Raw genomic sequence first — 15,589 nt, 5'->3', positions numbered from 1 at the left:
TGCAGTATTTACCGATCTTCTATCATCAGTTACCCGATTTCTATACCTCACCATGGACGCCCTTTGTGAAGATATGCATGTATTCGAAATAGTGTCCGACCCCGAGGAATGGTCAGACGCCGAATGGAATGGACGGGTGCCCAGAGGATCTTGGAAACGCTGCAGCGATTGCAGAACCAAAACCAATGTTTGCGAACAATGCAAGTTTTGGCTGGAAAACTATGGCTGTCCTCGACCAGATACCACAACAAACAACGTTTCATCGCCTAAAGCAACCGAAACCAAAACCTGGGGCTCTCCATCTACACGACCATATATTTCATTCACACAACAAGTCCGGCATCAGATACCGAATCGAAGGAACAGCGTTTTGTCGGATCATGGGTTTGGATCATGGAGTCTTGAATCAGAGGCAGCCTTGGCTACGTCCTGGACCTCTGTCTCGAAATCCCCGTCTTCATTCACCACCGAGGAGGAACACCGCGCGGGATTCGACATTCATCGAGAGTTCGAGCAGGATCACAGCTTAGACCAAAGCTACATCAACGTTGCTCCATTCCCACCCAGGCTGCCTCTGTACGGGTCCGATGAATTCACCAATGAAGTCGCGTCACACACTGCTTTGAGCCCTGTGGTATATTCACAAGAAACAGAAATACTACAGACACATGGAAGCATGAGGGTATATCAAGGAGAACACCGCGATGTGTACCACTGCGGTCAACTACCAAACACAACCTTCTTCGACTTAAGAACATCACACAGTTCTATTTACACCCGCACCACCACCATCACTTCGCGCACCCGTCTTCGGAAACAAGCATCCAAGCACAAGCCTAATCCCCCATCGCCCTTCGACTCTGGGTACATTCATGTTATCTTTTCCTGGTCTCACGCCCTTTCTACTAGCCACGTTAGAGGTCTCTGGGCACCTCGCCCTTTCCAGACAGACAAGCTAGACAGCAGCTGGCGCTGGAAAGGTTACAAGCGAGTTATCTTGAGATATTACGGGCTGCCTGGGCTTGTGGAAGTCCAAGGGCGGGGTTGGGGCGGAAGTGTCAAAGGGGGCGAGGTAGGACTGTCCATCGTGTTTGTTGAGTGGCCGAAAGTTTTGTGGAATTGGGTTACAAGTTGGATAAATGACGAGGTAGAAGTGTTATGCGGACGCCCGAGGATAGGAAACGAAGGAGACGTGGAATGACTTTGGTACGGCAAGATCTCAGCCCAAACTGTTGATGATGTTGTCCACGTTCGCAAACTTGAACTCTTCCATTGTCTCCTTCCACAACCGAGCAGATATGACCTCCCCTTGGCCCGTGTAAATAATGGGAGCCATGCTATCTCCAACCAGTCAGCCATATCCTCTTTTTTTCCCCGAAGAGATATTTCTGAAACGTTGGAAAAGACTTACGGTACCACTTTCTGAAAGGACAAAAACTCCCCATGCGTGTCCTCCCCACACCCCGCTGCCGCATACGTGACCATTCTCGCCGCCACAGCCGAGCTATTTCCCACCCACATCTTGATCCTCTGCATTATTGCCCCCGTGGTCGTCTTCTTAAATTCGCGGTCAAACTCGGAGTCATTCACCATGCCAGGCGACACGCCCCATTTGATGGCCGCAATCTTGACGGGCGCTCGTTTTGCCAGCTCCCGCAAAAAAACTGACCGAGAAGCTTCGAGGTAAACATCCCATCTGCCAAGTCCACGTCCTCCTCCGGCTTGTCAAGCGTCTCAAGAATGGGGATCTTTTTGCCAAGTGGGAGCTTTGCCCAAGCTGATGCTTCGGAGGAGGTAAACGTGATGCGGGTCGGAGCGGGTTGATTTGCTCTTGTCTTGTTGACCACTGGGAGCAACAGGGTAGCCAGCAGCGCAGTGGAAAGGTAGTTCACCTGAAGTGTCTCATCGTGTCTCGTTTCTGGGCGGAAAGCACGCTTGGACGGGACCCCCATCGCGGCGTTCAGCATAATGATGTCGAGTCTCTCCAGCGTCTCTTTTGCTCACTTTGCAAACGACAGAACAGAGCCATGATCGAAAAGGTCGAGCTTCCAGACTTCGACAGTGGCGCCAGATTCACGTTTGGTTCCATCAGGCTTGAGAGCAAGCTTTTGTACAGCAGCGGCGCCTTTGGCTTCGTCTCGAACGGCAAGGATCAGCCTGGTCAGACCAAGGTCGAGAAATTGCCGGCTGACTTCGAAGCCGACGCCCGAGTTGGCTCCTGTTACGATGGCAGTGTGGCCGGCAAGGTTGACGCTATGAACTGGGGCTGGTCTGAAGGTGGCTTGGTGGTAAAGGTAGCGGGGGAGGCCGGCCTGCTTGGAAGGGGTGATGTCGTAATAGACCATGATGGCGGGATAGAGGAGATATCGCTGAGGAAGACGACTAAACGGATACCTACCTGCACGTTGTATAGGTACCTAGGTGCTAGACAGACACAAATTGCCCTCCTTTTCCCGAACCATCTGTAACCAACCAAACACACAGTGCAGATTTTAATCGGGATAGGAGCTCACTTCATGTTACATCACGAGCGGGACCTGAGTTTGGCAGGCATTGTTGGTTTTGGAAGAGGCACGAAAGTGTACATATAAGGTAGGAAAGCACGTGTTATTGACCAAGGTACCTCTCGATTGACCAATAACAACCTGGAAATGTTGGGGGAAACCTTTCCCCAGAGAGCTGTGCCTCATTTCTCCTGGTTATCTCAGCCAGTCTCCTCCCCCTGTCACACTGTGAATGACCGAAACCTTCAGGGCACACATTGCGAATACCAATCGTTGCTAAACTTGCAAGTTCCCTCCGCACACCGTGTCGGGCCCGTCCAGCCATTCCCTCCACATTGACCCCAAAGAGGCGCCGTGCCACCACCCGGGGATGGGTTGGTGACTGGCGGATTCGACGGGGCCGGGTTAGGCGCCGGCGAGCTCCCGCCACCGCTGCCACCTGTCCAAACCGCATGCTTGCCAACGTTGCTATAAGGATACGACCGCGCGCCATAAATAAAGAAACGCAATGCCGGATCATTCGAGTCGTAGAGTCCGGGGATCTTCACCATGGGTCCCGGTTTACCGTTGCCATTGCCGCCGACTTCAATCTGTGCGCAAGTGAAGTAGAACTCTGTGTCACCGCTTTGGGCACCGTGCAGGGCAATGTGCTCGACGCGGACGAGATATTGACCGGGGGGGGTGTCGCGGGGAAGGGTGAACTGGACGGTGGCAAGGTCCCACGTGCACCAGTCCTTATCGTTCTAACAGCGGACCACTGTTGTTAGTATCATGTATATCAGAGACGTGCCCAGCGAGAACGACCTACCAGGTATTGGTTCGGGGCCTTGCAGATGATCATCTGATGAACTTTGAACCAGTCCCCATCACCGCGATAGTTGCGCACATCGCCGGGGGCTTTGGACATGTGGATCGTCAACGGCCCTGGGTGCTGCATCGTCGCGTAGTACCACAGCTGGAAGCCGATGGTATCTCCAGGCATGACCTTGGCCACTTTGGTCTTTCCAGCATTGGCAAAGCTGCCGGAATTGCACCGGAAGTCGTCACTGGGTGCGAGAAACTGTTTCGTGGGCATGATGCCGTTGCTGTTCTCTCGCATGTACTCCCAGTCGCCGGAGAGCTTGCCGTTCACGAGCAGTTTGCTGAAGCGGTAATGGGCCTCAGCGACTGGTGCCGCTGAGAGCACCCAGAGGGCGAGGCTTCCAAGATTCAACTTCATAGCTGGAAAAAGAGGACCAGGATCGTGCTGGTGGGGGAGCTGAATGATAGGCAACTACGAGGAGTGAGGAAACTTTGCCTTTCTTATAGTTGTCACGGCATCCATCGTATCAGCGTCGTTGAAAAAAGGTGTTGTCTACCTACTACCCAGTCATTCTGTTATCATGCACGGTTTTCCTATGGCACAGGTAGGTCGGCACCAGGTGATGGCCAAGATTCGGGATCTCTTCATCTCGACACACCGGTCACTCGCCTTAGGAGCAGTCTGCTACCTAGCCTAGAAGTAGCCAGCAGAGTAGCATCGGGTGCTGATGGACTCGGTACTCAGATCTATGATAGGCGCGCATCATAGCGGCGATTGGCGAACTGCCATAGAACACCAAGCGGGAGCTCCCGATTGCTGGAATTCCGCAGTGAAAATTTCACCAAGAGAGCGAATCGGCGTTGTATTTCCGTAGAACACTCAAAGCGGCTCCTTCCCCGTGCGGATTGAGAGTGAAGTCGGTTCCCTGGCGACGGAGCCGAAGCAAGCCAAGATCTCCAAGTCAGGAACCGAGTCGAGCGTTGCAACATCGCGACCAGCTTTCGGCATTTGCTGCGGAGCGACTCCTCGCGCAAGAATTGCGGAGGGGTGCAGTCGAGGTGGGTGCTTGAACTGCTCCCTCCAGCCATGCTATCAACCTACTTTTCGATATTGTACTGGACGTGACCCGTGGCTGAACCTACTGCGCGTCATCTCCGGCCCGTCGAACACAAGCTTCCAAGTCTGGTTATGTCATAGACGCGCCTATCACCTTCAGCATAGCGAAATATACCTACCACCTTAAAGAGGACAGAAATTTCGGCCTATTTCCACAATATACCTACACTCGTTGGCACGTCCAGGCTTCTTGTCGCCCAATTCGAGGTTTCATTCTGCTCCCAAACCTTTGAATCATGCTGTCCTTGCCACGACCGCGTACTCGACGAGATTATCGAGTTTGGAACCGTGGTTGTTAAAACTACCAGGTATGGATGAACTAAACTGGTACTTACCTACCTAGGTAGGTATTCAGCTATCATCTGGAATTCCTACTAGTATGCCTCGAACATATCATTGTCAGGGAAAAAGATGATCTCACCGCTACCAACCAGCAACTGACATCAAAGCCCAGCTCAAAGCTTTCACATCTTGTTGGCACCATGTGCCGCAAACACTGACCTACATATACGATACGACCCGAGATTGATGTTACTACACTCTTAGTACCCGTGTCGATGTTGGGGGTTCCGAAAATGGAAGCCCAGACCCACCATTTTTGGAACCCCAAAACATCCCCCGTCAAGTACATTTTTGGCGGGAGATATGTACCTCTCGAATCCACTATACATCGCACAGTACATTCAGCGTGCACCTCACAGTGGGCGGCGCAGCTCCAAGCAATGCTGATGGGGAGCCTGGGGCGTGAGAATTGTGACAGAATTCTATCGTGGGAAAGTCTGGAAGAAACCCAAGGGTTTTTGCACGTAGTTTGAAAGGAGGGCCAGTGAAGCGGTTGAAACTGGGTGGAGGGCGACATCTGGACACTTGACTAACTCTGAACTTGGGCTGAACATTCATGGGGACTGTTGAGTCTTAAGGGAATGAAGACGAGCTGTGGTATATGTCGACTTATAAGCCTGTCTCTCCCTCCAGAAACTCGAGGCACTTGGCTAGCTTTATGACAAACTTCTACCTGTTGTTAACGGCCTAGCTTAGCGTACTAGACAAGCAACATACTACCTCTTTACCTACATCATTACGATGGCACTTAGTCTGTTGGGATTGTCGATTCTTTCTCTTATTTAGATTCAAAGCTAGAGAGCCTGGGGGGGTGGAGGGGGAGTTCATCATGCGGCGACAACATTGTTGTGGCCGCCAGACGTGCGGCGCTGCATAAGCTAGATTGCGGTATTTTTCGCTATTGGATAGAATACGGGCGATGGGAATCAGAAGGAAATGAAAAGAACGGCCAGAAGAGTGGAAGGCAGATTGAGGACCAGTGTATGAAGTAGATATCAAGAAGGGTTGAGGTTGAGAGCAAGCAGCTTATACCTCAAGCTTCGAACTAAGTGACAAAGTAGACCTCGAAAGGAGGCTTCTGATTGGAGATTTGTGGATCATGTGGGGGCAATCAGAAATCGGAACCCTCAACATCGACACGGATATTACAGCTACCTGCTACAGTCGTCGAGTCTACACTTTTACCTCATACTGAACAAATCACTATCTCTTCTATTTATATTCGAGTGGTTACACACAGAAACAGGCTTTGCACCGCCGCCACATGCTTAATTTAAACAAGGCCACATTGGTGTGGTTGCTCAACCGCAAGGCTCTGGCTTTTGCGTGTCTTGGACAAAGGATCGTGTCGTAAGCGGGACAACTTCAGCCCCGACTGCCTGGGATTCCCTGAATCTTGCAGATACAGGTGTCCAACCTCGATAGAATTCTTGGACCAGCCACACTCATAATGTTAGAGAGAGGACTGCATCCTAATACCAGCAAATTGAATCAGACATCGCTCCGCGGTTCCGGATCAGGGGGGTTGTTCCTGATTCTGACCGTGAGGTGTTGGTATGCAGAACAGGGCCTTGAACGCAAATATGAGTATAAATCTAATAATTGAGCTAAGTGCTCCTTTGTTGGATTGTCGTCGATAGATCATCCTCTTGCCCCGTTGTGCTCGGGTTTTCTTGCTCAAAAAGTCACTCGTTCGACACCCTCGCTTCAATAGCCCATCATGGTCAGCTCAAAGGCATTCTTTTGCTTGCCATTGGCACTATACTCTTTCTTTGGCTCCGCCCTGGCATCTAGTGATGGCTCGATTGGCAAGCGAGATGCTCATCTCGAAGAACGTCAGCGTTGCCGGACTCCAGGCTGGATTCCTGCCTGCCCCGGTGAGTGACACCCCTAGAACTTTTCTTCGACACGACTGACTGCTGACTTCGCTGGCTTCGATGTCCAGGTCCCTTTCAGTGCGTTCCACCGGGAGCCATCTGCTGCTCCGACGGCGTGACGTACGTAATGCCTCCCCGTAACTGTCCCGACGGCCAAACCCCCCTGGCTACCGCCACCATCAACGACCCAGCCCCTACCATCACCACGCTCATCACCACGGTCCCGGCCTCTACGATTACCGTCATTGACTATGCGTGGTACACCTTCACATATTATTACTACTACTATTATTACTCCTATCACGTCGATGCAACCACAACGATCCTTTATTCTACTCTCGTCACAACGTCTACCGGCATCTCTTTGACTGCCACGAACGCTGCCGCAGCCACATCCTTGTACAATGAATATACTAGGACCGTGGTCGTGCCAACTCCTTCTCAGACGGTTACAACTGTTACTAATGCAACTGAGACCATCTCCGTTGAGCCTGAGCCGACCCCTACCGCGAGCCTCACTGTCTCGGCGACTGGCAATGGCACTATCAGCCTGGTCCTTCCCACAAGCACTAGCAGCACGCCAGTTCAAGCGGGTGCCGGAAGGAATGGCATTGTTGGAGGTTTCTTGGGTCTGGCCCTTGGGTTCGCCGCGATACTTTAGGGAGGACAGAATGTGAAGGACAAAATGTGAAGTTGCGGCTCGGTTCCATCATTGTTTTGCCCGTTGATGTGTTTGGGTAGGGTAAGAAGTGCACGCAGCCTCTATCTCACATATTGAAGTAGCCCTAGTCCTCGGATAATAAACCCCCCAGCCCATACAAAACAGCCCCGTTCTTTCCTCTGAGCTGATAATTCTCCCCAACCCCACACATTTCCGGATACTCCTCCTCGTCAAAATAACTCCCTTCCTCCAAGCACCCCTGGTCATCCGACCCCGAGATGGTAGAGAAGCATCTACACTCTCGCTCATCTGGCCTCACCCACCGGACAATATCCCCGTGAAAATCCAGCATCAAAAAAAGCGGCTGCCCCGTCTCAAACATGTGCTTATCCGCCACGACAAACCCCCTGTTGATCACCTTCCGCTGAAGCCTCTTCACGTCAAATGCATTCATTACTTTCTTTTCCCACTCTTCCAGACTACGGCCCTCCGTTGGAACAGGGCGATACTTCCTCATCCACTCCCTCAAATCGTTTCGGTCCTCTTCCCATTCACGCCCTTTTGTCACATCCGCAATATTCTTGCGATCATAATAAAACGAAGCATCCACGCTAGTCGCCAGCTCGGGTAGCAGCATCAAGACCTTGTGCACCATCTCCTGCCACGGCATGGCATCCGGAAAGTCAAACAATTCCCTATCGTTGAGCGTGCGTTGAGGTGAAGCAATTTCGTCATACATGTAGAACATGTCACTCTTGTCGATGAGCTCCCTCCATCTTTTAGCCGCCGTTTCTGCCTCGGCTGGATCCGTGGGGTAGTATGTCCGGACCCAGACAGCGTCGCCGGCAATGTCAGCCATTGAGTCTTTGTTGGACCAGAGAGTGTGTGCCACGACGCGGATGGCCTGTGGGCGCCAACGGGCGAGGATGGTGTCGATTTCTTGCTGAGTGGGATGGTGCAGGTCGAGGACTGAGCCGTCGAAGCGGTCAATGACGGTGTCCCATTCGCGAGGGATGGTGGGGAGGGAGAGGAATCGGGTTATGAGCGATCTGGTCTGGTCGGAGGGGGGGAGGGGAGAGGAGTGGTCCCAGTTGCGCTTTAATTGGGAAAAGAATGTAAGGCTAGGTTACCAAGGATAGGTGGGTGAAGAGCAGGGTAAATACTTACGAGGAGATATTGTTCGGCGGGGAGGTGACCCCAAGGCGGATAGATATTGTCGGCCATGGCCTGGTAGATAGATTCTTTCTGTGTGAACCTGAGAACTTGAGAAGAAAATATGAATAAGAGTACCTAGGACCCAAAGAACTTGGGCGATGGAAGGGATTTTATGGACAGGTCAGGGGCCCGCTGCCTAACGCTGCGGGTGCAAAGCCGACGGGATCTTCAAGTGCCTGTGACCTGGACGGCTAATAGTAAGGCACGGTATGTATCTAGCAAGACTTCTAAACCTATTTGGGTACCTGTTGTGCCCCTGAAGGTGGTTTTAGTGGGGCGACAGGGGCGACAGGGGTGCCACGTGGAGACCCACCACGGTTGCGATCGCATCGACGAGCTTCATCAAACTCAACTAAACATCGACAACGAAACCCGCCCAAAAAGTCAAGAATGGGCGCTCCGGAAGATGTTGCCGCCGCTTCAAAACCGGAACCGATTGTTTCGGCAGCAAGCACGACGACAAGCACGACGACGAGCACTCGCCTTCTCCGGGGCGCGTCCGTGCTCATCCTCCTTCAAATCATATCCCGCGCCATCACCTTCATCGCCAACCAGGTCCTGCTGCGTTTTCTAACCGCTCAACTGCTTGGCGTTTCGACCCAACTTGAAGTTTACTATCTCTCTGTCATCTTTTTTGCGAGGGAAAGTCTGCGTGTGGCCATTCAGCGCCAGGACTCTTCCTCCTTCTCAGACGACCAGGGCAGCAAGAAGCAAAACAATGGCGCCCAAGCCGTCGTCAACCTGGGTTACCTTGCCATTGGCCTAGGCTTTCCCTTGTCCTTCTTCTTTGGCTGGCTTTACCTCAACTCACTGAGCACCTCCACCCTCGCCTCAGCTCCGAATCTCGTCGTGGCACTCTACATCTACGCCCTCGCCGCCATCGTGGAACTCCTCTCCGAACCAGCGTTCATGGTGATGCAAACTCGGCTACAATTCTCAGCTCGCGCCGCTGCAGAGTCCATCGCTACTTTCCTCCGTTGCACCATCACCCTTGGCTCAGCCGTCTATGGTGCCCGTCGGGAGTTGTCTCTTGGAGTGCTGCCCTTTGCCCTCGGCCAGCTAGGCTACGGAACTGGTCTTCTCCTCGTCTATCTCCACAGCGGCTCCGGTCTTGCATCAAGAGAGAATTTTTCCTTGCTTCCCCGACCAATTTCTTCCTCGGGGCAGTACCTCCACCCTCCCACCCTCAAACTCACGTCTTCCTTGCTCTCTCAGTCGGTTTTAAAACACCTCCTCACCCAAGGCGACACCTTTCTCGTCTCTATCCTCTCCTCCCCCACTTCGCAGGGTGTTTATGCATTAGCAAACAACTACGGCGGTCTCCTCGCCCGTCTCGTCTTCCAACCCATCGAGGAGTCCTCGCGCAGTTACTTTTCCCGGTTGCTCTCCTCGCCTTCCACCCCTCTTTCAGATAAAAGTTCCGAAAAGCAGACCACAGAGACCGCGCCCACCCCGGAAAAAACAGCCTCCCAGTCCCTCCTCTCCCTCCTCAAATCCTACCTCCTCCTCTCCCTGATCATCACCTCCCTCGCCCCCGTCGCTGCTCCTTTGTTGTTGTCCGTCGTGGCAGGAAAGCAGTGGCTCACGTCCGGTGCGGGTGCCACCCTCTCTCTATACACCTATTACATTCCCTTACTCGCCATCAACGGTATAACCGAGGCTTTCGTCTCGTCCGTCGCCACGGAGAAGCAGGTCCACAAGCAGTCAGCCTGGATGGGGGTGTTTAGTCTCGTGTTTGCCTCGGCCGGGTTCATCACCCTCAAGGTCCTCGACATGGGTGCAGAGGGGCTGGTCTGGGCGAATGGGGTGAACATGGCTTGTAGGATTGTTTGGTGTTGGGGGTTCATCAACAACTGGTTCAAACAGAGGGGGGTGGAAGCGGATGTGAGGGAGGTGTTGCCGAGCGGGGTTGGAGTCGGGGCGGCCGTGGTGGCGGGGAGTCTGGTTAGGGGGTTGCACTTCACCAGCAAGGGAGGGGTGAAGGAGGTGTTGATCGGGTTGGGGAAGATTGCCGGGGTGGGGGTGGTGTTTCTGGGGGTGCTGTGAGTTGACCCGTTGCCTCGTGAAAATGGGAGAAATGATGACGGCTGACAGTGACCAAAAAAAAAAAACAGGGCATTTTCCGAACGACAGTTTTTACTGTCTGCATTTCAAGCGATCAAAGGACGGAGGCAGGTGTAGAGACGTAATTGACCAAAAGCAAAATAGCACGCTGTTTTCTCCCTTCTATGTACGATAGTATAAGCAATTAGAAAGTTATCTTGGTCGCCTTCTTGGTCATGTCCACGTCCTTGTAAAAAGCACCATACGAGTCGTGGGCCTTCTTCTTGACGGTCGTGCCAAACTTCAAGAGATCTTCTGGCACATCTTGCTTGGCGGCCTTGAGGATGTTGACGAGGCTGTGTGCGGAGAGGGTCAGTGTCAGGGTGACGCCACCAAGAGATCAGATGCGGGAGAGCGGAAACCTACGAGCCAGAGTGCGCCTTGTCGTGCTCGGTGAACAGCGTGATGGCCTTGCCTGTCTTTCCGGCACGGCCAGTTCGGCCAATGCGGTGGACATAGTCCTCAATGGTCAAGGGGAACTAAGACAGGTCAGTCACCTGGGTGATTTTGTCATGGGGCGACAGTGGGCTTACGGTGACGTTGATGACAAGCTTAACCTCGGGGATATCCAACCCACGGGCGGCAACATCTGTGGCAACCAGCACCGATGTGGTACCGGCCTTGAAGGCCTCCAGGCTCTTGGTACGCTGGTCCTGTCGGAGGTCACCGTGGATACTAGCGACGCGGATGCCTCGCCTTTCGAGGAACTGCTCCACGCGCACCGCCTCCTTCTTGTACAGGCAAAACACCAATATCCTGTCGTTCTTGGCAGAGCCCTTCTGTGCTTCACGGAGAAGCTCCAAGAGCCGCTGCTCCTTGCCCCGGGGATCGACGACCTCGACCTTTTGCTCGATTCTGCTGTTGGCTTGCAACTCGACGGTACCACTGCTGTTCCCATCTTCGCCGGCGCGAGTGCGGTTGCCAATGGTGACCTTGACGGGGTTGACCATGAAGCTCTCGGCGAGAACACGCACACTTGTCGGCCATGTCGCAGTGAACATCAGGGTCTGGCGCTCCTCCTTTGGCGGGCAGCCGCCCAAGATCAGCTTGATGTCGTCCTCGAAACCCTTGTCCAGCATGCGATCGGCCTCGTCGAGCACGGCAAACATGACGTCGCCGAGGTTGACAGTGTTGTCGGAAAGGAAGTCCTTCAATCTGCCGGGGGTCGCCGTGATGATATCGGCACCGTTGTTCTTGCGCAGAAGCGCGCGCTGGTCATCCTTGCTCGCGCCACCGTAGATGCAGACGGCCGTGAGACCGACCTGAGAAGCCAGCCCAGAGACAGCCTCGTGCGTCTGCATGGCCAGCTCACGGGTGGGTGCCACAATGACGGCGCGTGGGCGGGTGCTGCGGTAGTCCTTGGACGCCTTCTTGGAGTGGATGCTAAGCTTCTCGACGCAGGGCAGAGCGAAGGCCATGGTCTTTCCAGAACCCGTCTCGGCAATACCGATCGCATCGCGGCCGGCAAGGGTGAAGGGCCAGGAAGCGGCCTGAATGGGAGTGGGGGCATTGTAGGCGGCGAAGGGCTTCTTGGCGATGAGCTTGGAGGTGGGAAGCTGGGTGAACTTGAGGATGGGCTGCAGAGAGCTGTTAGAGGGGTCCTCGATTTTGATCTCCTCCTTGGTCAGGTAAGCCTTTATCTCGTCATCGGAAGCGCTGGCGATAGGCTCCTCGGATGACTTGGACTTGTTAGACTTCTTCTTATCCTTCTTCTTGTCCGTCTTCTCAGCCTTGGGCCCGGACTCGGCGTCGGCGTCGGGGATCTCGGTGTCTTGTTGCTCGTCGGCGTCCTCCTTGTTCTCTTTTTTCTCCTTCCTTTCCTTCTTCTCCCCCCTTTCCCTCTTCTCCTTCTCCTTCTTGTCCTTCTTCTTCTGCTTCTTCTTCTCGGCCTTCAAGTCGGAGCCATCGGCGTCGGTCGTGGCATTGGCAACCTCGTCGGTCTTTGCCTTCTTGGAGGAGCGAACGGCCTGCTCCTCCCCGTCGGGACGGGCGTGCTTCTTTCCGGCAGACATGTTGGCGGGTTGCGAGAGCGGAAAAAGCAGTCAATTGATAAATGGACCGACCGGGGTGTGGTGTGCGCAAAGTCGCAAAGAAAATCACAGTGGCCGCTCTGCGACCGACAGACTCTTGGGCCATTTTTTTGGACCGTCTTATCGATAAGCGCCGATAATAATAGTAACCCCTACCACCCTGCCCTTACTCCTGCCCCACAATACCCTTTTGATCCACTTCGATCGTCAAACCCCACCAACGAATGGGAAGACTCCAAGAGTACCGATGAGTAGCCGTAGAGGCTATCCACCTCGCTCTCACAGAGATATCCTCACAACACAAGGCCTTTCCATGCTTAGCAACCCTCCTGGCACGAGCGCGAGCACGCTGACTTCTTGGCAACCGCCAAAGCGATGAACTTACGGCGACCACTGCCCAACCAAACTCCTCGCCAGTCAAGTGCCCCGAAATATAACGACCCCATTGGCGTGGAGGCACCAAAGGTATAGACCAGGGCAAGTGATATTAGTGATGTATCTAGAAAGAAAGAAAAGGAAGAAAAGCAAGATAGTGGCCCAAAGTGTGCGTAGTTGAAGGTAGGTAGCTATGTATATATGCTGGTCACAAATGCATATCGGCGAGCAAAGAGAAGGCCTGCAAAGCAGAGGACCATGGAGCCTCACAACACTTGACTTGTCTCCTGTGTTGTATCTAATGATGTATCCTCTGCTGTCTTTCGTGCCGTGCTGGCTTTCTTGCCTAGTCCTGTCTTTGACGGAGTCGACTTAACGCGGAACCTGCTTCCAGCGCCTTTTCCAAACGCTCCCTGATAACAGAACCCGCGTAGCGAAGAGTGTGGCCCTCGTCATGACCGATCTCCTGGCCTCGATCGCAACTGGCTGTGCGGTTGAGATTGCACAGCAACTGGACCAGCTCTTCGGTCTGGCTCTTGCTGCAGAAAAATCGCCCACTCGAATCAAAAGACTCAAGTGGATAATCACTGTAGTGATGTGTACGTACACGATCATAATCCTTTGCGCGTCTATAACCGCAATACTCTGCGAGCTCGTCGTACGCACCCCCCTCCACATCACGATTTCGCGGCAATCCGGATTCAGGTCGTCGGTCGCAGTCGCAGTCGACCAACACATCAACACCTCGTCGTGAGTGGGGAAAGCGTCCCTCAGTTCAAACCGGCATGTCTGGCACATGACCTCCAGAGCCCATTTGCATTTGCTCCTGACGGCTTCTCCTTAGGGCAAAGCAGCCCTGCTTGTCTCGAATCAGGGGGTCTGCGCCTTTTGCAAGAAGCAATCCAACGATTTCCCCTGCCTCGTCAGGCTTCAACCGGTCTGGTCGCCAGCCGGGCTGCGCCATAAACAGGTGGTGCAGCACAGTTCTTCCAAACGCGTCCTGATGGTTGGGATGAATTCCGGTATCTAGCAGCAGTCGAACCATCTCAAGAACAGAGTCGTGGTACTCGTTGTCTTCCATTTCTGAGGGAAATGGAAATGACCGCGAAACACCAGCTGGTCTGCCTCCCATGAAAACACGTCGCCCAGCAACGTCATCAACGCATTCCTGTCCAGGTTGTCACACAAATTGACGTCGACGCCGGCTTTTAATAACGTCTTGACAAGCCCCTTGATAGAACACCAAGCAGCCAAAGAAAGAAAAGTGGCACAGAAGGGTAGTATCCAGGGCCATCTTAGGGCCCCGGAATATGCCAATCGAAAGGGCCTTCGGGATTGACCAGTCTACGTAGTAGCTCGAGGCGGGCATCTTCTTGTGATTTGTCATTACTGAGTCTCGGCAAACAGCACATAACTAACGGAGGAGTCCATGATTCCCTGTCAACTGGAGCCTCAGACGTTTCCACCTGAATGTCGTTTGTCGGATCGGAACCGTATTTGAGAAGCTGGAGAGCGTCTTGTAAGTAGCCCAAAGCAAATGCCTGGCCCAGTGGATTCGCAAAGACCGCATTTTGGAAACAAAGAGGTTTTCTCGTTGATTACATAACTAAGGAGAAACGGAACGAGAGAGTCGACATGGTGCCCCAAGCAGGCATAGGTCAATGGAGTTGTCTCGTCTACGTCGCGAATCTCGGCAACCTGCACGGGGTGCCGGTCTGAGACATTGCGGAAGAAGTCGAGCTTGCCGTAAAAAGCCAATTGGTGATATACAGAACACTTCAAGTTGCCCGTGTTTCTGACGTTAGCCCCGCGCGAGATGAGGAGCTGAGCTACTTCGTCATTATTAGAGCACAAGGCGACGTGGAGTGGTGTCCATGTCTCTTCTCCACCCTCCTGGTAGTCGTAGGCCCATTCGCGTTCAATCTCCTCCCATTCCGAACGCGGAGGCGAGCAACCGCAGAACCCTGTAGACTGGCGTTGGAGATCAGCGCCATGGCCCAACAAGAGTGTCACGATTTCGAGATGCCCCCGCCCGGCCGCTATGTGCAACGCGGTGTATGCACGAGTAACCCTCTCGCCCGACTCGACCATCTGGGCTTCCCACTCGCCATCGCCTTCGCTGAGTTCGACACATTGCCCAAGGCCCTGCCGGTCGTCCTCCATGTCTCGGTCGTTGTGTTGGTGGTTTCCAGGGGGCAAATGATCGGCGTCGGCCCACGAGAGGTGCGAACTTTCGTCACCAAAGACGATGCGTTGGGTTGGCACGAGAACATCAAGCTGAACGCACCAAGGAGTGATATTTCCTGCATAACGAGACGGGATACCTCGTGCATAGCGAGATAGTTTGTTTTGAGGGGTTGAGGAAACACCCTCGTTCCACGTTCTCTTGTGGCGAGACCACGTTGGAGATCACGTTCGTAGATATCATTTGAACGACATCCGGAAAGGGCCTGAGTAGAAAAACTTGAACTCAGTGTTCGGATCCGCACCGCCGTAGCCAAGGGCCTTGAGAAATGTGACAGTACAGCCGGTATGAGCCGCCCAGGCCAGAGGCAGTGCCTTGT

General features: G+C 53.5%; 7 protein-coding genes across 7 annotated transcripts; 4 read left to right on the top strand and 3 right to left on the bottom strand.

Annotated features, from left to right (window-relative positions):
• Positions 1 to 52: 52 nt before the first annotated feature.
• On the top strand, positions 53 to 1,201 carry QC763_400360 (uncharacterized protein; the record flags this gene model as incomplete). The annotated part of the gene is made up of 1 exon (XM_062911651.1): positions 53 to 1,201. The coding sequence occupies one exon, from the start codon at positions 53 to 55 to the stop codon at positions 1,199 to 1,201; it is 1,149 nt and encodes a 382-aa protein (XP_062765217.1).
• Positions 1,202 to 1,219: 18 nt separating this feature from the next.
• QC763_400355 (uncharacterized protein) lies at positions 1,220 to 2,345 on the bottom strand (the record flags this gene model as incomplete). The annotated part of the gene is given in 4 exon segments (XM_062911650.1): positions 1,220 to 1,337; positions 1,412 to 1,664; positions 1,670 to 1,980; positions 2,005 to 2,345. Coding segments are annotated over 4 exon segments (1,023 nt in total).
• Positions 2,346 to 2,595: 250 nt separating this feature from the next.
• Positions 2,596 to 3,864, bottom strand: QC763_400350 (uncharacterized protein). Its single transcript, XM_062911649.1, has 2 exons — positions 3,313 to 3,864; positions 2,596 to 3,247 (listed from the first exon to the last, which is right to left on the bottom strand). Exons 1-2 carry the CDS (start codon positions 3,721 to 3,723, stop codon positions 2,750 to 2,752), a joined length of 909 nt encoding a protein of 302 aa, XP_062765215.1. The 5' UTR covers positions 3,724 to 3,864; the 3' UTR covers positions 2,596 to 2,749.
• Positions 3,865 to 6,021: 2,157 nt separating this feature from the next.
• On the top strand, positions 6,022 to 7,424 carry QC763_400330 (uncharacterized protein). The gene is made up of 2 exons (XM_062911648.1): positions 6,022 to 6,641; positions 6,710 to 7,424. The coding sequence occupies exons 1-2, from the start codon at positions 6,485 to 6,487 to the stop codon at positions 7,300 to 7,302; spliced, it is 750 nt and encodes a 249-aa protein (XP_062765214.1). The 5' UTR covers positions 6,022 to 6,484; the 3' UTR covers positions 7,303 to 7,424.
• Positions 7,425 to 8,907: 1,483 nt separating this feature from the next.
• Positions 8,908 to 10,698, top strand: RFT1 (Oligosaccharide translocation protein rft1; the record flags this gene model as incomplete). Its single annotated transcript, XM_062911647.1, has 2 exons — positions 8,908 to 10,559; positions 10,632 to 10,698. The coding sequence occupies 2 exons, from the start codon at positions 8,908 to 8,910 to the stop codon at positions 10,696 to 10,698; spliced, it is 1,719 nt and encodes a 572-aa protein (XP_062765213.1).
• Positions 10,699 to 10,765: 67 nt separating this feature from the next.
• Positions 10,766 to 12,632, bottom strand: DBP3 (RNA-dependent ATPase; the record flags this gene model as incomplete). The annotated part of the gene is made up of 3 exons (XM_062911646.1): positions 10,766 to 10,916; positions 10,987 to 11,099; positions 11,154 to 12,632. The coding sequence occupies 3 exons, from the start codon at positions 12,630 to 12,632 to the stop codon at positions 10,766 to 10,768; spliced, it is 1,743 nt and encodes a 580-aa protein (XP_062765212.1).
• A 2,385-nt stretch (positions 12,633 to 15,017) lies between these two features.
• QC763_400303 (uncharacterized protein) lies at positions 15,018 to 15,368 on the top strand (the record flags this gene model as incomplete). Its single annotated transcript, XM_062911645.1, has 1 exon — positions 15,018 to 15,368. The coding sequence occupies one exon, from the start codon at positions 15,018 to 15,020 to the stop codon at positions 15,366 to 15,368; it is 351 nt and encodes a 116-aa protein (XP_062765211.1).
• Positions 15,369 to 15,589: the final 221 nt, after the last annotated feature.

This window comes from Podospora pseudopauciseta, chromosome 4 (genome assembly GCF_035222475.1).
Source record: "Podospora pseudopauciseta strain CBS 411.78 chromosome 4, whole genome shotgun sequence".
NCBI classification, from domain to species: Eukaryota; Fungi; Ascomycota; class Sordariomycetes; order Sordariales; family Podosporaceae; genus Podospora; species Podospora pseudopauciseta.
This window is presented reverse-complemented; position numbering and strand designations above follow the sequence as displayed.